This window comes from Choloepus didactylus, chromosome 2 (genome assembly GCF_015220235.1).
Source record: "Choloepus didactylus isolate mChoDid1 chromosome 2, mChoDid1.pri, whole genome shotgun sequence".
NCBI lineage: Eukaryota > Metazoa > Chordata > Mammalia > Pilosa > Megalonychidae > Choloepus > Choloepus didactylus.
Genome location: NC_051308.1, coordinates 222,672,703 through 222,699,173, shown reverse-complemented (window position 1 = coordinate 222,699,173; position 26,471 = coordinate 222,672,703). Strand labels below are relative to the sequence as shown.

At 39.3% G+C, this 26,471-nt stretch overlaps 1 protein-coding gene across 2 annotated transcripts in view; it reads right to left on the bottom strand.

Annotated features, from left to right (window-relative positions):
* Positions 1–26,471, bottom strand: part of WASF2 (WASP family member 2) — a 91,191-nt gene that overhangs the window by 10,384 nt on the left and 54,336 nt on the right. For both annotated transcript variants that reach the window (XM_037828025.1, XM_037828026.1), the window contains exons 2-5: positions 14,346–14,518; positions 3,350–3,484; positions 2,669–2,822; positions 243–360 (exon numbers count right to left, since the gene is read on the bottom strand). In XM_037828025.1, coding sequence (XP_037683953.1) covers positions 243–360; positions 2,669–2,822; positions 3,350–3,484; positions 14,346–14,475 — 537 coding nt within the window. In that variant the 5' untranslated portion in view covers positions 14,476–14,518. The remainder of the gene's footprint in view (positions 1–242; positions 361–2,668; positions 2,823–3,349; positions 3,485–14,345; positions 14,519–26,471) is intronic.

Here is a 26,471-nt window from a genome sequence, read left to right as displayed (position 1 = left end):
TCTAAAACTCAGCCTGAATATACTCAATTGTTAATAGCGCTGGGGGGAACAAACACATTTTAGTGTGATTTTTACTTTCATCTTGGTTGTGCTTAGTGCGGACACATTTTTTAGAGTTTCACCTGGCATCCAAGCAAGGAGCCACTCAGAATGATTACTTCACATAAGACTGGCTTCTCTTTTTATCCCTCTTCCACAATCGTGCCTACTGATGTATAGAACAGATGCCCCTTTCCCCTCACCCTATGCTTTCTCTTCTCTTTCATGATATCCTTGGTATCCTGCAGCATCTTCTCCTTCCAAAGATCAAAGAAGTACGAAGGGTCTGTGTAGAATTTGAGTGCCTCTTTCCCATCGTCCCTGGGATAAAAATGAAGACAAGTAGCTGTCAGTTGACAGATGAGCTCCTAACCAAATCCAATATTCCAAACACCTACCAGTTAGCAGTTTTTACACCAAGGAATCAAGAAGTCTTATGAGTCGATTGCAAATTTCCTCTCCCACATCAGTGTTCTGATGCTTCTGAATGGTACCCCTACACTTATGGGGCTTTTTAAGAACCTCAGCCTTTACTTTCAATTCCTGATAAAGGACTTTTGAATGGTCAGGACAAGAGTGGGCTACAGCAGCAGGGATCCTGTTTATGTCTAATGATCTGCATAGCCACAGACATCTCCCTGAGGATATCCTGATATCCTGGCACATCAGAGGGGATTTGTGGTACTGGTTCTCCTTCCTCCCATCAATTCCTCAGACTCTCTAGGAAGCTGTAGTGGCTTTCCACACATCTGAACCCTGTACACATGTACAGCAGATTCACATTTGTGAACATATGTATACATATATACACATAAATGTGTATGTGTGTACAGATGTTATTCCTCTGCAACTACAGACAACAATGGCACTTCACCTTTTTGCTCCTTTCTAGAATAGCTCAACATCTCTCCCCTCACCCCCCACTACCACAAGGAAGCCCCAGTGAGAACAGATGCCAGCCATCTAATGACCACCAGATTTAATCTCCACCTCCAGTGGCTGTGACGGTAGTATAGTCACCTACTGAGTGTCAATATCAGGGCTGTCTGTGCTGGACTTGATCTAGATTGGAATCTGGTACTTCTGCATGGATAACTCCCTCTCTATTTCCAAAAAACATGTGCTTAGGGGTGGACATTTATTTTAACTTATTCTGAACTAAAAAGAATCGGAAAAGCAATTCTATTCCCTAGCCTCCAATCCTATCACAACACACAGAAAACATTTCCAAATCCAACAGTAATGATTTTTATATTAAATCTTGTTCTGAGTTATTATACCATGGGCCATTTCCATTAGGGCAAATCCAGTTAATTGAGAGGATACACTCATTTTGATAATTTATGTTAAAAAGGAAAATACCAAATGTGGCAAAATGTTAAAATTAGTGGATCTGGGTATCTGGAGGCATTTGGGAATTCTTTGTATGAGGTTTGTATTATTTTTGTAACTGTCCTGTAAGTCTGAAAGTATTTCAAAATAAAAAGTTAAAAAAAAAAAAGAGGAAAATACCATTAGCTGAAAAATAAAACTCAATATCATTTATTTATTCTATCCTACCACATAAACCCTATATCATACTTATCTCTTCAATATTTTTAGGTGTGTGATCCCTTCCTCGCTTCCAACCAGACTAGATTCAACTAGACTAACGATGGAGGCTACAGAGTCAAATCTCTCTCCTGCTAAGGTAGCCATCCCCTTTGCAAGTCAGAGGATAAACATAATTTCACACAGTAATATAGGATAGATACAATGCCCTTTCTCTATATCTGTGTGAGAAGCTACCATATTCCTCTTCCAGGCCCCCTGAATCAGGCTGGTGTCCTTGAATTTCACAGGTGCACAAACATACACATAATTTTACTTTGCAGTGTACCCATGTCTCACAGAAGACATCTGCCTTCAGCTATCTGTAATTACTTTTTACCTGTTCCTAAGATATTTATGGATACAAGCAAGATAAATATTCAAAATATTTTTTTGTAGGAAGACAACACTACACTAGAGGGGAGGGACTTTAAGTTGTCTATAAGGCTACCTTCCCTTTTCAAGCCCTGTCATAGTAGTATAGGTCCTTTCAGAAAGGAGTATCAAAAGAATGTTTGAAACAAAGTGAAAGAAACTCATCTGGAAGAATGCCAATTATTCTTTAAGTCTTAGAAGGATCCTTCAAGACCCAGAACAGCTAGTCCATGAGGCCAGCCCCACTAACACACCCAAACATCTGGTAATCTAGTGGTTTCCAAGTAAGTGGGAGCCTTGCTGGAATGTTACCCCTGGGATCCATGCTATAGGACCTCCTTCTAACAAAGTCCTTTTGGTTCTATAATAACTAAATTCCTTGGATGGAGTCCAAGATGGACCTGGCTTATACCAAATTAAACTCTGCAGCATGCAATGTTAAAGCAAAAAATACATTCACTACTAATTTCAGAAACCAAACAAGAATAAATGACAATCGTTTATATGGTAAACTTTAGCTTCTGCTGCCACAAGTAACTTTGGGGTAAGTAGGTAGTGAGCTTTTGGATACAATCCCCTGATGAAAACAACATCTTCAGGATAAAGACAATCTAGCTGTTGTTTATGGATAGGCTGAAAAAGGGAGGAGCTAGCCAGCCATTACCTGTAAGAGGTAAGATTGTTGAGAGGTGGAGGAGTATCACAGGTATTGTATGTTTCTAAGACAGGCACTGGGAGAGAGTTTCTGTCAAAGAGCTTCTGGTCTTGAATGGTAGAGCTTCTGAAGGCCTTTCGGGTGTTGATTCCTTGTAATGACACTGAGAGAAGATGGAAGGCGTCAGAAAATGGATGGCAGGCTATTTGAGCAAACACTGAGTCACACCAGTTAGAGAGGCCTCAGCTGCTGCATTTCTTGGCTGCGGCTGTCTGCAGCCAGGTTTTTTTTTTTTTTCCTCCCCCTCTGGGGAAGCCCCACAAGGTTGCCAACAGCCCAGCCATTTCATGACTGAAGAAAATGAGGCAATGCAAAGGTTTACTATGTGGCCAGATCTAGCAGTCCTTCTCCTTAGGAGGAATGAATCTTCCAAGGACTTTTATGGTAGCAAAATACGACTGGGGGAGGGGAAATTTGAGAAAGAGGAAAGTGGGGGAATGGGAGAAAGGGAGTGTATGGGGGTGTGGTAGGACTAAAAAGGTTTTTTCACACCACCCAGGCTTATGTCATTTCAAAGCAGAACTCCATACGTCTCTGTGATTTCTCTCCTCACTTTTTTATAAATCAGGAAAAAAAAATTCTAAGAAACTGCTCAGCAGAGTCTGCAAATGCTGAGCTCAGCTTCCTTACCTTCTTCTTCCTTGGGATCCAGCTGAGTGACTTTAACTTGTAGGCGGTCGACCCTCTCAGCAAGGGAGCTTACCCTAGAGGCAAAGGTATTTGCCTGAGTAAAGAGCTCTCCAAAAATGTCCTCCGCATATTTACCTGGAAAGAGCAAAGAAACCAAGTCACTGGTGCATAGAAGTGGCATAAATGATCAGAAAAACTGGCTACTAGATGTGAATTGTACTCTCCATTCCCCAAATAGATACCCACACACACACACCCCAAGATGGTCTGCGCTATTTGCTGATGCTTGCTCTTAGGCAGAGACGTACCTCCATAGCGTGGGCAGTCTGCATACGTTCTATAACTAATAGCGCCTTCTTGGCTGAACAGTCATGAAACTCAAAGTACACTGAATAAAATCTAAAGGTATAACATACAAAAAATTAATCTTGGAAATATGTCTACACATTTGCCTACTCCTAGCCATTTGCTGTTCTGTAAAAGAACCTTTGTAAAATGGTTCTGGAAAACAGACTGGGAATTAAGATGAACCTTCTAGGTGTCTATAATCAACATGAAAAACAAGAAATCACTTTCTCAATGGAGCCTCAAAAGTATTTTGAATAATGATGAGTTGTGGTATCTTTGAGGGGCCTTGAACTTTTCAACAACTCACAGCAGAGACAAAAGCTTCTTCCAAGGGGTGAAAATGTTACTTTATGTTTATAACCTACAACTTTCAACATCTTTGCCTACATTACAATCCTTCAAATCTACATTTCAGGGAACAAGTGAAAAGCTGAAACTTTCAAGCCTTCTCTAAAACACAACATATCTAAGTGGTCTCTTTCCAAATCAAATGTCTTGTTTTCTTTTTTTTAAAGAAAAAGAAAAGAGTTCCTTACTTTCAACCCTGGAATGCAAGGAGAATTTGCAGCCAAAGAAAAACAACAGCAATTTGACACAACCTCCATACTGTCATTCCAAGCCACAAGTCACATTCTTACTAGGAATGAAAAGTGGTGCAAATGAATAAATATATCATCTAAACTTTTTGTCTGCAAGGTGATCGCAGGTATAAAAGTGACCAGGCCTAACCAAAAAAAAATTACTTTGAGACCTATTTAAGGTAAGGCTCTAATTCTTAGCTGCTTCTAAGATACATTTATTCTTAGTCCATATCTGAGAGAAAAAAAAATCTGAGAGGCCAAAACTGCACCTTTAAGGGTAAACTGCAGCTCACCTTCCCATTATAAAATGGAGAGTGAGGATGAGACCAATCAACCGCAAATTTTGAATTGCTGGTAAATTTAGTCAACAAGGAGTTCCTAATCAAGGAAGAGCAATTCCATGCATATTGAATGGTTTTGTGATCTAAACAACTATGGGAAGCTCTGAGGCTCAAAGGACTCAAACTGGCTAACAAGCCACATTTCTATCCTGCAGGTTGAGGGTACTGCCTGATCTCTGTCCAAAAAATGGCTAAGTTCCCATAAAAACATCCTGTATTAAGATAGTCCAAGTAATGGAAAATTGTGATTAGAAGGCTAAAGCAGAAAAACACGCAACATTACGTGTACTCAAAATTATCTGTTAACCACCCAGCTGTTTTAGAAGAAAAAAAAAGCAATTTATCCTTTGGTCATTAAGAGAGTACCCAGGAGCCCTGCTCCTTAGTGAAAGGGTCAGCGATAGCAGGAACAGTGGCTCAGTATGGCATAGTGGTTTTCAAGGTAAAATTTTACAAAGAACCATAACATATAAAATGGGTAATACTGAGAACTCTTTTATAAAACAGAGTGAGGTGGCAGGTAGGCTTTCCCACTGCCCCATCACCTCAGGCCCTAGGCACAATATTGCCCACCCAAAGAATTACACTACATATGGAAGGAGCAGTGGACTTCAAATCAGAAAACCTGGATTTAAGCCTCAGCTCTTTCTATTTATACCTGTGTATTCTTGGGCAAGTGACAACCTCTTAGTCTCAGTTTCCTCATCTGTAAAATGGGGATAACTATATCTACCTCAACAAGCTGTCCTAAGGATTAAATGAGCTAAAAACATAAGTTGTTACAATGAGATTCTTCCTTATATTGCTCAAACACATTGGATGACTTAGAAGCATATGGATATCTATCCCAAGTTTTAAACTTGGAGGAAATTTCAAATAAAATTCCAGTCAGTAATTTGATAGTCTCTATTATTTAAGGGCCAAAAATTACTAAAACTTCTGAAAACAGAAGTGTCATATTTAAGTAGAGGAAAACCAAAGTGCCTTGTACAGAGTTAAATTTCACTCATTCAGATTATCAAGATCATCAGCAACATTCATAACAGATACCACATTTTGTAAAAAATTCCAGCAGTCTTCAATTTTTTTTTCCTTACTAGTAGAACTCTTCAAATGAAATTTTATGTGGAAGTGAAATAGGTAAAACTTATTTTTTAAAATGTGAAGATGCTCTTGTTGAAGTTTAAGTGGGAGTCTTGGAGCCCTTGATGCCTCCCATCCTGAAAACCCACTATCATAGCATGATTTCCTAATGACTCTAGTGGGGATTCCAATCTCCTGGGTGGCCAGGATACTGATCAAAAGTGCTGGCTGGGCCTATGCTTCCTAAAATATGGCAACATAAATACATGGACTGCCAAGCTCACTGCACAGAAGGAAAATAATTCTGGATGTGAAATCATGGAAGAATCTATGGAACTTTTAGCTTTGTGCTTTATCCATTCTATAATCAGACTTTCCCTACTTGAGTGAGCAGTCCAGCTAGAGTACAATGCACATGAGGCCAACATCATGAGCTTGAGGTACATGTGAGCCCATATCTGCAATCCCCATTTGCTAGATGAAATGCTAGTCATCTCTTAAGGACCAGTTCAAATGTAACCTCTTTTATGAAGCCCCACCTGCACCTCCACTCTTCACAGAAAGTATTCCTTCCTCCCTTGTATTTTTTTCTGCACGAAATTGTGGAGAAAACACAGGCATGAATTGTTCAACAAACATTTACTGAGCCTCTACTGGGTGCCAGGTACTATACAAGATAGACACTGGGGTTCCAGGACAAACAACACATAATTTCTGCCTTCAAAGAACTTTTAACTTAGTATAAGAAACATTGATAATTTTCAAGATAATGTGGTAGGTAATAATATAAGCATATAATGGGAGCTCCTGGAAGCTAACCTAGCCCAGTTTGGAAGGGATGAGCCCCAGGCTTTGAAGGATCAGTTACCGGTAACCAGGTAAACAAGAAGGGCAGGGCAAGGGCTCTCCAGGGAGGGAAAATAGCAAGAGCACTGCATGGACATATGAGAAAGGCATGGTCTGTTTCAGAACTACTCTTCATTCCTTCTTTCCTTCCTCCTGCCTTCCCTTTTCAATATAAAAGAATCTTTTTGAAAGATTATAAAATGGAAGAAGAGGGATTACAGACAATGAGGCTGGAAAGGCAGGTAAGTTTGGAGTCTTAAATGCCAGGCGAAGGATCTTACAGGGGAGATAAATAAAATTTGTACTCCTACTTTAAAACACTTTGTAAAACACAGGCTTAACTGAAAATTTTGAACATTTCAGAATTATAAAAGTGAAAACTGTGTTTTAAACAATCACTCCGGCAGGGTTTAGGGATAAATCTAAGGGGGTTGGCTCAGAGAAAAGAAAGCCAGAAGGAGGCTAAGGCTTTAAGGTGAAAGTCAACAAGGTCTGAATCAGAGGCAGATGCAGAGAGAGAACAGAGTGAAAAATTCTTATGACATCTGTTTAAATATTGACTTTGCCTTTACTGGATGTGTCACTCTTGGGAAGTTACCTTACCTTTATGAACCTCCATTTCATCTGTAAAATGGGAATACCATCACCTACTCTTATAGGATTACTGAGACGATTAAATGAGATAATCTAAGTCAAGATCCTATCAAAACCTATCATAACGTAGGCAGTCAACAAATGTGAGTTCTTCCCACCCTCCCCCAATTCTCCCTTTATGAATTATTTGTTTCCCCTGGTAGATTTTGAGCTCCTAGAAGAGAGGGACCATTTCTTATTATCGCTGTATCCCCCCAGCATCAAGCACATAAAATAATGTGCAATTCATGTTTATTGGATAAATAGAGTCAATTACACCCCATACTAAAGCCAGATAAAGATACCACAAGAAAGGAAAACTACAGACTGATACCTCTTATGAATACAGATGCAAAAATCCTTAACAAAACTACTAGCAAACCAATTCCAACAGCATATTAAAAGAATTATATACCATGATCAAGTGGGATTTATTCCTGGTATGCAAGGTAGGTTCCAAATAAGAAAATCAATTAATGTAATACACCACATTAACAGGATGAAGGGAAAAAAAAAGAAGGAAAAAAAAACCCCACAGTCATTTCAATTAATGCAGAAAAGGCATATGACAAAATTCAGCACTTCTTGATAAAAACACAGAACACTAGGAACAGAAGGAAACTTCCTCAACATGAAAAAGGGCATCTATGAAATGCCCACAGCTAACATTCTACTTAATGGTGAAAGACCGAAAGCTCTCTCCCTAAGATCAGAAACAACACAAGGATGCCCACTGTCACCACTGTTATTCAGTACTGTGCTGGAAGTTTTGGCAGAGCAATTAGACAAGAAAAAGAAATAAAAGATACCCAAATTGGAAAGGAAGAAATAAAACTTTCCCTGTTTGGAGATGATATGATCCTATACACAGAAAATCCTGAAAAATCCATAACAAAGCTCCTAGAGCTAATAAGTGAATTCAGCCAAGTAGCAGGATACAAGATAAACACCGCAAAATTAATAGTGTTTCTATATGCAAGCAATGAACAATCAGAAGAAGAAATCAAGAAAAAACTTCCATTCACAATAGCAACCAAAAGATTCAAATATCTAGGAATAAATCTAAACAAAGATGTAAAAGACTTGTACAAGGAACGCTGACAGGCGCCATCTGCTGGGCAGGTTAGGAAAAGCATAGTGACTAGAGGCCTCATAGGAAAAAGTCTGTCAATCTTCTAAGACACACCTTCAGGGAAACTTAACTCTGCATATAGCCCCACTCTGTGACCTGAACCCAGTCTAGTCTAGGAAAATCTGATTGAGGTAACCAAGGAAACCAGATACCTAGACAACAGAAAACTAAAATTACATTAGGAAAAACAAAGATATGGCCAAAGGAACAAACTTATACCTCAATTAAGATAGAACTGAGATATTGTTTCACTTTAATGAAACCATCAATTAAAGATTTTCAAAGAAATATGCTAAATCATATAAAAACCAAGTCAACGAGTTCAGGGAAGATATGGTAAAAGAGATGAAGGATACAAAGAAAACACTGGGCAAACATAAGGTAGAAATCAAAAGTTCATATAAACAACTGGCAGAATCTATGGAAATGAAAGGCATAACGCAAGAGATGAAAAACACAATGGAGACATACAACAGCAGAGTTCAAGAGCAGAAGAAAACAGTCAGGAACTGGAGAACAAGAAACCTGAAAGCCTACACACAAAAGAACAGATAGGAAAAAGAAAGGAAAAATATGAGCAACATCTCAGGGAACTGAATGACAACATGAAGCACATGAATGTACATGTCATGTGTGTCCCAGAAGAAGAGAAGGGAAAGGGGACTGAAGCAATTACAGAGAAAATAATCAATGAAAATTTCCCATCTCTTATGAAATATATAAAATTACAGATCCAAGAAGCACAGCGTACCCCAAACAGAACAGATCTGCATAGACCTATGCCAAGACACTTAATAATCAGATTATCAAATGTCAAAGACAAAGAGAGAATCTTGAAAGCAGCAAGAAAAAAGCAATCCATCACATACAAAGGAAGCTTGATAAGACTATGTGCGGATTTCTCAGTAGAAACCATGGAGGCAAGAAAGAAGTGGTGTGATATATTTAAGATACTGAAGGAGAAAAACCACCAACCAAGAATCCTATATCCAGCAAAACTGTCCTTCAAACATGAGGGGGAGCTTAAAATATTCTATGACAAAGAGACAATGACAGAGTTTGTGAACAAGATACCTGCTCTAAAGAAATACTAAAGAGAGCACTACAGACAGATAGGCAAAGACAGGAGTGACAGGTTTGGAACACAATTTTGGGTGATGATAGCACAACAATGTAAGTACACTGAACAAAGATGACTATGAGTACAGTTGAAAGGGGAAGGTTAGGAGCATGTGGGACATCAGAAGGAAAGAGGAAAGATAAAAGATGGGACTGTATAATTCAGTGAAACCTAGAGTGCTCAACAATTGTGATAAAATGTACAAATATGTTTTTACATGAGGAAGAACAAATGAATGTCAACCTTGCAAGGTGTTAACAATGGGGTGATATTGGGGAAAAAATACAATCAATACAAACTAGAGACTATAGTTAACAAAAACATTGTATTATGCTTCCTTTAACGTAACAAAGGCAATACACCAAAGCTAAATGCCTGTAAGAGGGGGATATAAGGGAGGGGTATGGGACTCTTGGCACTGGTGATGTTGTCCAACTCTTTTATTGTACTTTAGTTTAATTCTATCTTTGCTTTTGTTGCTTTTTAGCTCTCATTTTTTTTCTTTCTTTTTCTTTTGTCTCTCTACCTTCTTTGACTCTTCCTCCTTCTTTGTAGAAGAAATGGAGATGTCCTTATATAGATAGTGGTGATGGTGGTGAATGCATAAATAAATACGTGATTATACAGGGAACCATCAATTGTTTACTTAGAATGGAATGTATGGTGGGTGAACAAAACCGTCTTAAAAAACAAAATGGAACAAAAAAAAAAAACGGGATGATGATGAAACCTTGAGGGCACTATATTGAGTGAAATAAGTCAGATACAAAAGAACAAATATTGTATGGATATGAACTAATTATAATATGTAAACTCATAGACATGAAATATAAGTTACCAGGATACAGAATGAAGCTAAAGAATGGGGAGCGGTTGCTTATTATAAGCAGAATGTTTAACTAGGTTGAACTTAAGTGTTTGGAAATGGACAGAGGTGATGGTAGCACGTTATTGTGAGAATAACAACGCTAAATGGTGTGTGAATGTGGTGGAAAGGGGAAGCTTAGAGACAAGTATGTCACCAGAAGGAAAGTTGGAGGTTAAAAGATGGGAATGTAAAAAGCAGTGAATCTTGTGGTAGACAATGTCTGTGATTAACTGTACAAATATTAGAAATCTCTTTCATGAACTAGAACAAATGTATGACACTATAACTAGAAGTTAATAATAGAAGGGTATATAGGGAAAAAAATACCTACTGCAAACTATGTACTACAGTTAGTAGTATTTTAACATTCTTTCATCAACAGTAAAAAACGTACTATACCAATATTATGAGGCAATAATGGAGGGGAGGTGGTTAGGGGTATCGGAGGATTTGAGTTTTCTTTTTTGTTTTTATTTCTTTTCTGAAATAATGGATGTACAGCTGTTTGGTGGTACTGTGGCAACTGATTGTGCACTTTGGATGATTGTATAGTATGTGAACACTCTCAATAAAATTGACTTAAAAAAAAAAAGACTCATACAAGGAAAGCTACGAAACATTGCTAAAAGAAATTAAAGAAGACTTAAATAAATGGAAAGAGTCTGTGATCATGGACTGGAAGACTAAATATTGCTAAGATGTGAATCTTACCCAAAGCAATTTATAGATTCCACGCAATCCCAATCAAAATTCCAACAAATGGAAAAGCCAATCATCAAATTTATATGGGAGCGGAAGGGGCCCCGAATAGCTAAAGCCATCCTGAAAAAGAAGAATGAAGTTGGAGGACTCACCCTTTCCAATTTTAAAACTTATTACAAAGCCACAGTAATCAAAACAGCATGGTACTAGCACAAAAACAGACAAATAGACCAAAGGAATCAAATTGAGAGCTCATCAATCAATCCTCACATTTATAGCCAACTGATTTTTGACAAGGTGGCAAAGGCTACTCAATTGGGAAAGAATAGTCTCATCAACAAATGGTGCTGGGAAAACGGGATCTCCATTTGCAAAAAAGGAGGACCCCTACCTCATACCATATACAAAAATCAACTCATAAAGGATCAAAGAGCTGGAACTATCAAACTCCTAGAAGAAAATGTAGGGAAGCATCTTCAGGACCTTGTGTTAGGCAATGGTTTTTTAGACTTATACCAAAATACAAGCAACAAAAGAAAATATAGATAAATAGGCAATCATCAAAATTAAAAACTTTTGTGCCTCAAAGGACTTTATCATGAAAGTAAAACAACCCAGACAATGGGAGAAAATATTTGGAATCACATTTCTGATTAAGTTTTAATATCCAGCATAAATAAAGAAATCCTTCAACTTAACAGAAAGACAAACAACCCAATTTAAAAATGGGCTAAAGACTTGAATAGACATCTCTCCAAAGAAGATATACAAATGGCCAGAAAGCACATGAAAAGATGATCAACATCATTAGCCATCAGGGAAATGTAAATCAAAACCACAATGAGATACCATTTCACACCCACTAGAATCGCTACTATTAAAAAACCAGAAAATAACTGTTGGAGAGAAATAGGAACCCTCATTGCTGGTGGCAATGGGAAATGGTGCAGCTGCTGTGGAAGACAGTTCGGTGGTTCCTCAGAAAGCTAGTACCACACAACCTGGCAATCCCATGACTAAGTATCTACCCAAAAGTACTGAAAGCAGGGACTCAAAAACTTGTTTGCATAACTATGTTCACAGTGGCATTATTCACAAATATCAAAAGATGGAAGCAAACCAAGTGTCCTCAAAAGATGAATGGATAAATAAAATGTGGTTTGTACATACAATGGAGTATTACTCAACTGCAAAAAGGAATGAAGTCCTAATACATGCAACAACATGATGAACTTTGAAGACATCACGTTGAGTGAAATAAGCCAGACACAAAAGGACAAATATTGTATGATCTCACTGATTTGAAACAGTTAGAATACGCAAACTCACAGAGTTAGAATCTAGAATATAGGTTAACAGGGGACGGGGTAGGGATAGGGGATGGGTAGTTAAGGCTTAAAATGTATAGTGTTCCTATTTGGAATGATGGAAATGTTCTGATAATGGATAGTGGTGATGGTAGTACAACACTGTAAATGTCATTAACAGCACTGAAATATATATCTGAATGTGATTAAAAGGGGAAATGTCATTGTATAGATGGTAACAGAATAAAAATATAAAAAAATTCATGGAATTACACTACACAGTGAACCCTAAATTAAAGCATGGACTTTAGTTAATAATACAATTATAAAAAATGCACTATCATCAATGTAACAAATGTTCCACACCAATGCATGGTGTTGATGGTGGGGTAGTGTATGAGAATCCTGTATTTCATGCATGAATTTCTGGTAAATCCACATCTTCTCTGATAATGAAAAAGGAAAAGAATCAGGCCCACAATGTGAGGAAACCCTGTTTCCTTAGGCACAAGCGACCCTGCCCCCAGATAGGCTACTTCAAGACAGGAGTGCTCAGATCACAAGGGGAGAGTGTGAGCAATGGTATCCATCAACACTAGCTGGGAAAAACACCTGAGAGAGAGCATAACTCCTGCTGGGTGAGAATAAGAAGCATCATTAGCTAGATGTCCTTTGTCCTTTGGAAAAGGAAGCAGTGTAAGATTGACTTCTACCTATCTGGCCTTCTCAGGATGACAGAAGCAGAAATGATGCCTTTAAAAAGCAGTGAGGCTCTCTGCAGTCTTCATGTGCTCCCTTGTCAGCTGCACTGCTGTTTCACTGCTGTCAATGTTCCTTTGTGTAAGAAAGCACTGGCAGGGTTTCATTTCTTCGTGATGCCCCATCCAGGCTTCCCTAAGCCTGGATCAACTGAGATGGCCAGATGAGCTAGGTTAAAGTGTAGGAATCTCAGACCCTATATATCATCTGGTCACAAAGAGCTCTGTCTTCTCAGACTCCTATTTTAAAGGCAGGGCCTATTACTATCTGGGAGAATGAAGGCTTTCTTGATATTCCACTGCCTTCACTAAGGGCAGTGATGCGACAGGAAGGGTGAGTGTCTGAAATGACTTGCACCAAGATCATTTTGCTAAGGAAGATGACTAAAATGGCATTTTGACAGAGCTGGAGTGGCACTAGACAAATGCAGAGCTTATCCAAGCATCTGCCCTTCCCATACCTTGGCTTCAAGCAAAATCAGCCTGATTTAGAATGAAATCCAAACCACATGCATGTACCCCACTCAAGGCAGTCTCATTCATTCTTGCCAATTAAAAAAAAATTTTTTTTTGCAGTTGCACCAGCTTTCCCTCAGCTCCAAAACAGACTGGAATAACCCCCATCATCATCCCAGGAGAAGAATGGTTCCAGTTACTGTGTGTTTGTGCAACTTGCAAAACTCCCATTACCCAGAGACTGCAGAAGTAATTTGTATCCTGAACTTGGACCTGGGGGCTTGGAGCACAATTAAATGTGTACCAGAGTGGACAAATTACCCCAAATCTCTCTGAATGCATGTTTGCTTTATTCCTCTTTGGAAAGAAAAGTGGGAGGAGGTGTTGAATAGATAGAGACTACTGGTACATTTGAGGCTTCAACAAAGTCAGGCTATATCGAACAGCTCGTGCAATTACAGGCACATTCCCCGACCCAAGATACTGCTCGGTGAACCTCCCACTTTACACAGAGAATTCTGCTCTGTCATTCCATCTGCAGTTTCTGCTGCAGCTCTTCCTGCCACCCTTCCCACAGATTTCTTCTGAAGCAGGTGGAGGGGGAGGGGGAAGGAAACCTAGAGAGTGGTGATAGATGCAAAAAGGGTTGAGGGGAATAATGTACGAGAAAGGAGCTTCTCTTTGGGGAGGGGGTTGAGATACATTTTCTCATTACCTAGGGAAGGCAGATGGGGAGAAATAGGAATACAGAGGAGAAGGAAACTAAATAAAGAGCACCAACGACCCCTGAGGGCAAAGCACAGGCTCTCTGCGGCACTCACTCAGGCTGCCCAGCTGTCGGATGACATTTGCCAGGGTGATGTTGGTCATGCATTCCAGCTCGCTTCTAACGCTAGGCAATGTCTGACGGCACAGGTGCCTTGGCTCGATGTTCCTCGTTACTAACGGCATGGTGGACCTGCTTCAGGCAATGTTCTAAATGATGAAAAACAACCTAAAAAAGAAATAACAAGAAAGTATTACTCAACCACAAATTCCAGGCACACTAGTGCTGTGAGTCTTTTTTTTTTTTTGTCTTGCTCTGATCTAAAACAGCTTTAAAAAATCTTTTCTCCCCTGTTTTCCATCCATCTTTTTTTTCTTTTCTTTTTCTCTTTCTCCCCATCCACCTTCCCCGCCCCCCTTTAAGATGTGCTATTAAAAAGCTTGCTGGATAAGTCTAGACATTCTGAGCTGTGAGGTACACAGGCAGCATAAAAACCTAAAAACCTTTAAATGACTTCTGGTCAAACCAATAAGAGTCTCCAGAGGCCAAAGAAGCATGACCAGAGACAGCACATTCAGCAGGCAATGGATGATAGAGATCCTAACACCTTGGGATGCCCATAACCAGGACAGATCAGATTCAAGGTCACCAATTATAAGGATCAAAAAGAGCTTTTGTCATCTGATAATCTCCACAATGAAATCAAGCTGCCAATAGCAATTCCACTGATATACATCCGGATATAACCTTTCCAGTTCTCCCCTGATTGATGATCGCTAATGTACAACTGAATATTAGTTGCCAGTATCTGTTCATGCTACTGAAGTTTAGTTTGTATATTGACAGAATGAAAGAATATCAAGGAAAATTTTACATGTTCACTATGTCAAACATGATGCTGAACAAAATGTGCTATAAGAATCTCTGGTCCTTTCTCTTCTACCCAACAGCTCCCCTTTCTCCTTTCCATCAGGTTCGATACACCTGAGCCAACAGGCCCTTGAGACAGCAGGAAATGTCTGGACAGATCCGGAAACCTTCCAGTTACTGTTTCTTATCCTGTCAGCTGAGCCCCTTTCCCTAGGAAATCCCCCGGCACTTCAGGTTCATGCTGAGCTATTGTTTTAGATTTAGATTACCAAATTCCCAGTTTTACAAGGTTAGGAGGAGGTTTTATTCTCAACAAAATGTTTATGACCACAGCCAAGGTACACTGGGCTGCTCCTGTTTCCATATCAAGTGAAAACTAAAGAAATCTAAAACAGCATAATGATGTTTGTACTAGGAAAAACGGTAAACTTGCTTCAAATGAAAATGTAAAGCATAAAGGTAACATACCCAACTCTCCAATACTGCAAACTCCTCTTCAAAAAGGCAAAACAGAGGTTTACTTACATCAAATCTTAAAACACGAGCTCATCAACAAAAAAGTTGTGAATACAAAATGCTTAAACCAAGTTAAACATCATAGATCTCAAAAGCAAACCAACATATTGTCTGACCAAAAGTCCAAAAAAAAAAAGGGGAGCAGAACCCTTTGGAACAGACTGCTCCTTGTTATGGACATTCTGATCTGCTAAGGGTAAAAATAAATCAGGAAGCCAGCAGCTTGGGGAACAAGATTTCCTGTCACCAACAGCAACAGCCTAAGAACCAAGAGAATCAGCTGTTTGCTCATAACTTTGAACCTCCCTTTAATAGTCACTGTGTGGCAGCTGTGCCTATCTTTGGGGTGCAGAGGTGTTTCCTGAATACTTGTCTACTGTCTAAGGAAATAATTTCCATTCCGTTTCTCAGCTAAGTTCCCCTTTCATTCATCAGGCTTGCAAATCTAAATTCTGGACTTTCCAGTTTAATTCTTCCTCTCTTTTACTTAAAGTAAAGGGTATCAGGTACCAAGATGCAATCTCTAGTAACACATGGTGAGAAAAGACAGTTTAAAACAGGAAAGGAGGCAAGAGGTTACAAATAAAAGAAACTCATAGGGCTTTGTACACCACCTTCTGGATATCCCAGAGATTCCCAGATTTTAGGCTTTCAGAAAGAACCAGAAACTCAAGGGTGGAGTCAGAAATGACTAGAAACAGCCACTGTAGACTCCATTAGCAATCACCTGTATAGCTGTTCCAGCTTCTCAGAGGAGCAAAAGAAACTGGATCACCTTGCAATTCTGAGTTGAATATGGACACTGACAGGGCATTCTGGACTCTCCCTCTGGACACCTAAAACTGGATTTCAGATGGCTAGGCAAATGTCAGATTGGGGGTGAGGGTGGGTTGTGGCAGTGGTGGTGGTGGGAGAACAACTTCTAACACCTTGGTACTTTAGCATTTATGCTTTCCCATATGCCTTACGTAAGCAGACACAAATGGAGTTAACTCTGTGTCATCTGGATGGGGTTTAACTAGTATCAAATTTTCAATATCAAGATGGCTTCCTTTTGCCAGAAAAGTCAGCTCCCATAACCAGTTAGAAAGTACTCAATAAATGACAGTCAATATCCATCAAGACAAAGCAATTAGAAAAGTAAGTCTGCTATATAGAAGCGATTTACTTTGTTTCAAAGCCACCAAAGAGAGACAAGATGCTCAGTTATATGGAATTACCTGTATCCTATTCATTTTTCTTTTGGATAATCAAGGGTTGGTTGGTATTTTGCATAAGTATGGAATTATAAACTTGACCAAGAAAAATAAAATTCTATACTCTGTTGTTCTAGTGAGGTGAAAATAAACTTAAAACTGGGGCAAAGATTTCCAGGCTTTCAATTCAGTTTCAAGTAGTGGAAAATGCATGGGTTTTAGAGTTGAGACATACCTGGGTTTGAACCCTGACTCCTGACACCTTACTAGCTGTGTGATCTTGGGCAATTTTCCTACAGACATTAAATAATATAGCATACATAAAATGCCCATACAAGACTTAAAAAAAAAAGGGAGTTATTTGTACTTCACAGACCCTAGGTAAATCTTCCTGTAGAATCAATTTTATTCATTGGTAAATATTTTAAAACACTTTTAACCAAGGACACATTGGAGTAAAATGCAATATTTACATAAAAAATTTAAAAGATAAAACTCTAGACTTCAATGAAATTTGTTGTTTTTTTCTGAAGTTGCTCCAGCTATGATCCTGGATCTCTGAAGAACATAGACTCTCTCTCTCCTCCAGTCTTTCACAACTGGGTTCCTCATCTGAACTACAGAACAAAAAATTATTAGAGTGACCGTTTTTTCAATTCTCCCCAAGACTGTACATAACTAGCACATTCCAGTTGGAAAGGAGAAAAGTTCATTCATTACATACAGTGGATGCCTAAGACCATTAGGGCTTAATTCTTTCAAAAAACTCCAGTTGAGAAAGGCTCCTCTATCATAGGTAGTACTTTACTGGAAAAATCTGTGGAGCACGAGGCGTTGGGGAACCACTGAATTAAGCAAGGAAGTAACATGGACAAATCTGCACTCCAGACAGATAATACTAACAGAAGCACCCTTGTTATATTTGGGCAGAAGACTAGAGGTAAGACCACCAATCGGGAAGTGCTTCATAGTCTAAGTAGACAGTAAAAATGGAGAGGCCCACCACGTTAGCAAATACAGAGAAACCAGAGACAGAGGTGGCCAGGGTGATCCAGCCCTTTAGTCCTATATGCTGTACTCTCTTTATACTTTTGTACATTTATGCTCAAAAAGTGATAAAAAGTATGTTTCTTTATAAAAAGTGGCCTGAAAAGAGCTAACTGCTAGTGCCAGTGCCAAAAATGAAGAGAAACTGAAAACCTAGAAAATAGTGGTTCTTAAGCAGAAAAAGAAATTTTGGATACATGAAAGAGTGGAATGCCCTACCTTTATAGAATCTATAAAGGTCTTTTTCAGTTATATTTTGATTAGGGAAATTATATGCTATGGTGGTATTTGCTAATCTGGGGATCTGAAAAGGTCTTATACTTTGAGGGATGTTACAAAGGAGAGGAATTAAATCAGAACTGCTGAGAAGATAAAAGTTAATAGGGAAGTAGATTTTAATTTAGTTAATTCCTTTTAGAGCTATCTTACATTGGGTTCTCTTTCGGTTATGAGTTCTCTAGTCCTATCCTCTGGATGACCAGCTATCAAGGATGCTGGAGAAGAAATTACTAGATTCTAAGAAAGTATTAGGAGATCAGATTGGATGACCTATACAATGCTTGTTAAATCAAAGAGGGGGAGAGAGAGGCGGGGCAAGATGGCAGACTGGTGAGCTGTATGTTTTAGTTACTCCTCCAGGAAAGTAGGTAGAAAGCCAAGAACTGCGTGGACTGGACACCACACAGCAATCTGACTTTGGGCATACTTCATACAACACTCATGAAAACGTGGAACTGCTGAGATCAGCGAAATCTGTTAGTTTTTGCGGCCAGGGGACCTGCGCCCCTCCCTGCCAGGCTCAGTCCCGGGGGAGGAGGGGCTGTCAGCTCCGGGAAGGAGAAGGCAGAACTGCAGTGGCAGCCCTTATCGGAAACTCATTCTACTGATTCAAACTCCAACCATAGATAGACTGAGACCAGACACCAGAGAATCTGAGAGCAGCCAGCCCAGCAGAGAGGAGACAGGCATAGAAAAAAAACAACACGAAAAACTCCAAAATAAAAGCGGAGGATTTTTTTTTTTAATCATCATTTTATTGAGATATATTCACATACCACGCAGTCATACAAAACAAATCGTACTTTCAATTGTTTACAGTACCATTACATAGTTGTACATTCATCACCTAAATCAATCCCTGACACCTTCATTAGCACACACACAAAAATAACAAGAATAATAGTTAGAGTGAAAAAGAGCAATTGAAGTAAAAAAGAACACTGGGTACCTTTGTCTGTTTGTTTCCTTCCCCTATTTTTCTACTCATCCATCCATAAACTAGACAAAGTGGAGTGTGGTCCTTATGGGTTTCCCAATCCCATTGTCACCCCTCATAAGCTACATTTTTATACAACTGTCTTCGAGATTCATGGGTTCTGGGTTGTAGTTTGATAGTTTCAGGTATCCACCACCAGCTACCCCAATTCTTTAGAACCTAAAAAGGGTTGTCTAAAGTGTGCGTAAGAGTGCCCACCAGAGTGACCTCTCGGCTCGTTTTGGAATCTCTCTGCCACTGAAGCTTATTTCATTTCCTTTCACATCCCCCTTTTGGTCAAAAAGCGGAGGATTTTTGGAGTTCTGGTGAACACAGAAAGGGGAAGGGCCCTGAGGCGCATATGCAAATCCTGAAGAAAAGCTGATCTCTCTGCCCTGTGGACCTTTCCTTAATGGCCCTGGTTGCTTTGTCTCTTAGCATTTCAATAACCCATTAGATCTCTGAGGAGGGCCCGTTTTTTGTTTTTTTTTTTTTGTTTGTTTGTTTGTTTTTTTTTTTTTAATCCTTTTTTCTTTTTCTAAAACAATTACTCTAAGAAGCCCAATACAGAAAGCTTCAAAGACTTGCTATTTGGGCAGGTCAAGTCAAGAGCAGAACTAGGAGAGCTCTGAGACAAAACGCAATAATCCAGTGGCTGAGAAAATTCACTAAACACCACAACTTCCCAAGAAAAGGGGGGTGTCCACTCACAGCCATCATCCTGGTGGACAGGAAACACTCCTGCCCATCGCCAGCCCCATAGCCCAGAACTACCCCAGACAACCCAGTGTGGCGGAAGTGCTTCAAATAACAGGCACACACCACAAAACTGGGCGTGGACATTAGCCTTCCCTGCAACCTCAGCTGATTGTCCCAGAGTTGGGAAGGTAGAGCAGTGTGAATTAACAAAGCCCCATTCAGCCATCATTTCAGCAGACTGGGAGCCTCCCTACACAGCCCAGCAGCCCAGAACTGCCCTGGGGGGACGGCACTCACCTGTGACATAGCACAGTCATCCCTCAACAAAGGACCCGGGGTGCACGGCCTGGAAGAGGGGCCCACTTGCAAGTCTCAGGAGCCATACGCCAATACCAAGGACTTGTGGGTCAGTGGCAGAGACAAACTGGCAGGACTGAACTGAAGGATTAGACTATTGCAGCAGCTTTAAAACTCTAGGATCACCAGGGAGATTTGATTGTTAGAGCCACCCCCCCCTCCCTGACTGCCCAGAAACAAGCCCCATATACAGGGCAAGCAACACCAACTACACACACAAGCTTGGTACACCAATTGGACCCCACAAGACTCACTCCCCCACTCACCAAAAAGGCTAAGCAGGGGAGAACTGGCTTGTGGAGAACAGGTGGCTTGTGGACGCCACCTGCTGGTTAGTTAGAGAAAGTGTACTCCACGAAGCTGTAGATCTGATAAATTAGAGATAAGGACTTCAATTGGTCTACAAATCCTAAAAGAACCCTATCAAGTTCAGCAAATGCCACGAGGCCAAAAACAACAGAAAATTATAAAGCATATGAAAAAACCAGACGATATGGATAACCCAAGCCCAAGCACCCAAATCAAAAGACCAGAAGAGACACAGCACCTAGAGCAGCTACTCAAAGAACTAAAGATGAACAATGAGACCATAGTACGGGATACAAAGGAAATCAAGAAGACCCTAGAAGAGCATAAAGAAGACACTGCAAGACTAAATAAAAAAATGGATGATCTTATGGAAATTAAAGAAACTGTTGACCAAATTAAAAAGATTCTGGACACTCATAGTACAAGACTAGAGGAAGTTGAACAACGAATCAGTGACCTCGAAGATGACAGAATGGAAAATGAAAGCATAAAAGAAAGAATGGGGAAAAAAATTGAAAAACTCGAAATGGACCTCAGGGATATGATAGATAATATGAAACGTCCGAATATAAGACTCATTGGTGTTCCAGAAGGGGAAGAAAAGGGTAAAGGTCTAGGAAGAGTATTCAAAGAAATTGTTGGGGAAAACTTCCCAAATCTTCTAAACAACATAAATACACAAATCATAAATGCTCAGCGAACTCCAAATAGAATAAATCCAAATAAACCCACTCCGAGACATATACTGATCACACTATCAAACACAGAAGAGAAGGAACAAGTTCTGAAAGCAGCAAGAGAAAAGCAATTCACCACATACAAAGGAAACAGCATAAGACTAAGTAGTGACTACTCAGCAGCCACCATGGAGGCGAGAAGGCAGTGGCACGATATATTTAAAATTCTGAGTGAGAAAAATTTCCAGCCAAGAATACTTTATCCAGCAAAGCTCTCCTTCAAATTTGAGGGAGAGCTTAAATTTTTCACAGACAAACAAATGCTGAGAGAATTTGCTAACAAGAGACCTGCCCTACTGGAGATACTTAAGGGAGCCCTACAGACAGAGAAACAAAGAAAGGACAGGGAGACTTGGAGAAAGGTTCAGTACTAAAGAGATTTGGTATGGGTACAATAAAGGATATTAATAGACAGAGGGGAAAAATATGACAAACATAAACCAAAGGATAAGATGGCTGATTCGAGAAATGCCTTCACGGTTATAACGTTGAATGTAAATGGATTAAACTCCCCAATTAAAAGATATAGATTCGCAGAATGGATCAAAAAAAATGAACCATCAATATGTTGCATACAAGAGACTCATCTTAGACATAGGGACACAAAGAAACTGAAAGTGAAAGGATGGAAAAAAATATTTCATGCAAGCTACAGCCAAAAGAAAGCAGGTGTAGCAATATTAATCTCAGATAAAATAGACTTCAAATGCAGGGATGTTTTGAGAGACAAAGAAGGCCACTACGTACTAATAAAAGGGGCAATTCAGCAAGAAGAAATAACAATCGTAAATGTCTATGCACCCAACCAAGGTGCCACAAAATACATGAGAGAAACACTGGCAAAACTAAAGGAAGCAATTGATGTTTCCACAATAATTGTGGGAGACTTCAACACATCACTCTCTCCTATAGATAGATCAACCAGACAGAAGACCAATAAGGAAATTGAAAACCTAAACAATCTGATAAATGAATTAGATTTAACAGACATATACAGGACATTACATCCCAAATCACCAGGATACACATACTTTTCTAGTGCTCACGGAACTTTCTCCAGAATAGATCATATGCTGGGACATAAAACAAGCCTCAATAAATTTAAAAAGATTGAAGTTATTCAAAGCACATTCTCTGACCACAATGGAATACAATTAGAAGTCAATAACCATCAGAGACTTAGAAAATTCACAAATACCTGGAGGTTAAACAACACACTCCTAAACAATCAGTGGGTTAAAGAAGAAATAGCAAGAGAAATTGCTAAATATATAGAGACGAATGAAAATGAGAACACAACATACCAAAACCTATGGGATGCAGCAAAAGCAGTGCTAAGGGGGAAATTTATAGCACTAAACGCATATATTAAAAAGGAAGAAAGAGCCAAAATCAAAGAACTAATGGATCAACTGAAGAAGCTAGAAAATGAACAGCAAACCAATCCTAAACCAAGTACAAGAAAAGAAATAACAAGGATTAAAGCAGAAATAAATGACATAGAGAACAAAAAAATAATAGAGAGGATAAATATCACCAAAAGTTGGTTCTTTGAGAAGATCAACAAGATTGACAAGCCCCTAGCTAGACTGACAAAATCAAAAAGAGAGAAGACCCATATAAACAAAATAATGAATGAGAAAGGTGACATAACTGCAGATCCTGAAGAAATTAAAAAAATTATAAGAGGATACTATGAACAACTGTATGGCAACAAACTGGATAATGTAGAGGAAATGGACAATTTCCTGGAAACATATGAACAACCTAGACTGACCAGAGAAGAAATAGAAGACCTCAACCAACCCATCACAAGCAAAGAGATCCAATCAGTCATCAAAAATCTTCCCACAAATAAATGCCCAGGGCCAGATGGCTTCACAGGGGAATTCTACCAAACTTTCCAGAAAGAACTGACACCAATCTTACTCAAACTCTTTCAAAACATTGAAGAAAATGGAACACTACCTAACTCATTTTATGAAGCTAACATCAATCTAATACCAAAACCAGGCAAAGATGTCACAAAAAAGGAAAACTACCGGCCAATCTCCCTAATGAATATAGATGCAAAAATCCTCAACAAAATACTTGCAAATCGAATCCAAAGACACATTAAAAAAATCATACACCATGACCAAGTGGGGTTTATTCCAGGCATGCAAGGATGGTTCAACATAAGAAAATCAATCAATGTATTACAACACATTAACAAGTCAAAAGGGAAAAATCAATTGATCATCTCAATAGATGCTGAAAAAGCATTTGACAAAATCCAACATCCCTTTTTGATAAAAACACTTCAAAAGGTAGGAATTGAAGGAAACTTCCTCAACATGATAAAGAGCATATATGAAAAACCCACAGCCAGCATAGTACTCAATGGTGAGAGACTGAAAGCCTTCCCTCTAAGATCAGGAACAAGACAAGGATGCCCGCTGTCACCACTGTTATTCAACATTGTGCTGGAAGTGCTAGCCAGGGCAATCCGGCAAGACAAAGAAATAAAGGCATCCAAATTGGAAAAGAAGAAGTAAAACTGTCATTGTTTGCAGATGATATGATCTTATATCTAGAAAACCCTGAGAAATCGACGATACAGCTACTAGAGCTAATAAACAAATTTAGCAAAGTAGCGGGATACAAGGTTAATGCACATAAGTCAGTAATGTTTCTATATGCTAGAAATGAACAAACTGAAGAGACACTCAAGAAAAAGATACCATTTTCAATAGCAACTAAAAAAATCAAGTACCTAGGAATAAACTTAACCAAAGATGTAAAGACCTATACAAAGAAAACTACATAACTCTACTAAAAGAAATAGAAGGGGACCTTAAAAGATGGAAAAATATTCCATGTTCATGGATAGGAAGACTAAATGTCATTAAGATGTCAATTCTACCCAAACTCATCTACAGATTCAATGCAATCCCAATCAAAATTCCAACAACCTACTTTGCAGACTTGGAAAAGCTAGTTATCAAATTTATTTGGAAAGGGAAGATGCCTCGAATTGCTAAAGACACTCTAAAAAAGAAAAACGAAGTGGGAGGACTTACACTCCCTGACTTTGAAGCTTATTATAAAGCCACAGTTGCCAAAACAGCATGGTACTGGCACAAAGATAGACATATAGATCAATGGAATCGAATTGAGAATTCGGAGACAGACCCTCAGATCTATGGCCGACTGATCTTTGATAAGGCCCCCAAAGTCACTGAACTGAGTCATAATGGTCTTTTCAACAAATGGGGCTGGGAGAGTTGGATATCCATATCCAAAAGAATGAAAGAGGACCCCTACCTCACCCCCTACACAAAAATTAACTCAAAATGGACCAAAGATCTCAATATAAAAGAAAGTACGATAAAACGCCTAGAAGATAATGTAGGAAAACATCTTCAAGACCTTGTATTAGGCGGCCACTTCCTAGACTTTACACCCAAAGCACAAGCAACAAAAGAGAAAATAGATAAATGGGAACTCCTCAAGCTTAGAAGTTTCTGCACCTCAAAGGAATTTCTCAAAAAGGTAAAGAGGCAGCCAACTCAATGGGAAAAAATTTTTGGAAACCATGTATCTGACAAAAGACTGATATCTTGCATATATAAAGAAATCCTAGAACTCAATGACAATAGTACAGTCGGCCCAATTATAAAATGGGCAAAAGATATGAAAAGACAGTTCTCTGAAGAGGAAATACAAATGGCCAAGAAACACATGAAAAAATGTTCAGCTTCACTAGCTATTAGAGAGATGCAAATTAAGACCACAATGAGATACCATCTAACACCGATTAGAATGGCTGCCATTAAACAAACAGGAAACTACAAATGCTGGAGGGGATGTGGAGAAATTGGAACTCTTATTCACTGTTGGTGGGACTGTATAATGGTTCAGCCACTCTGGAAGTCAGTCTGGCAGTTCCTTAGAAAACTAGATATAGAGTTACCATTCGATCCAGCGATTGCACTTCTCAGTATATACCCGGAAGATCGGAAAGCAGTGACACAAACAGATATCTGCACGCCAATGTTCATAGCAGCATTATTCACAATTGCCAAAAGATGGAAACAACCCAAATGTCCTTCAACAGATGAGTGGATAAATAAAATGTGGTATATACACACGATGGAATACTACGCGGCAGGAAGAAGGAACGATCTCGTGAAACATATGACAATATGGATGAACCTTGAGGACATAATGCTAAGCGAAATAAGCCAGGCACAAAAAGAGAAATATTATATGCTACCACTAATGTGAACTTTGAAAAATGTAAAACAAATGGCTTATAATGTAGAATGTAGGGGAACTAGCAATAGAGAGCAATTAAGGAAGGGGGAACAATAATCCAAGAAGAACAGATAAGCTATTTAACGTTCTGGGGATGCCCAGGAATGACTATGGTCTGTTAATTTCTGATGGATATAGTAGGAGCAAGTTCACAGAAATGTTGCTATATTAGGTAACTTTCTTGGGGTAAAGTAGGAACATGTTGGAAGTTAAGCAGTTATCTTAGGTTAGTTGTCTTTTTCTTACTCCCTTGTTATGGTTTCTTTGAAATGTTCTTTTATTGTATGTTTGTTTTCTTTTTAACTTTTTTTTCATACAGTTGATTTAAAAAAGAAGGGAAAGTTAAAAAAAAAAAAAAAAAGGAAAAAAAAAAGATGTAGTGCCCCCTTGAGGAGCCTGTGGAGAATGCAGGGGTATTCACCTACCCCACCTCCATGGTTGCTAACATGACCACAGACATAGGGGACTGGTGGTTTGATGGGTTGAGCCCTCTACCACAGGTTTTACCCTTGGGAAGACGGTTGCTGCAAAGGAGAGGCTAGGCCTCCCTATGGTTGTGCCTAAGAGCCTCCTCCCGAATGCCTCTTTGTTGCTCAGATGTGGCCCTGTCTCTCTAGCTAAGCCAACTTGAAAGGTGAAATCACTGCCCTCCCCCCTACGTGGGATCAGACACCCAGGGGAGTGAATCTCCCTGGCAACGTGGAATATGACTCCCGGGGAGGAATGTAGACCTGGCATCGTGGGACGGAGAACATCTTCTTGACCAAAAGGGGGATGTGAAAGGAAATGAAATAAGCTTCAGTGGCAGAGAGAATCCAAAAGGAGCCGAGAGGTCACTCTGGTGGGCACTCTTATGAACACTTTAGACAACCCTTTTTAGGTTCTAAAGAATTGGG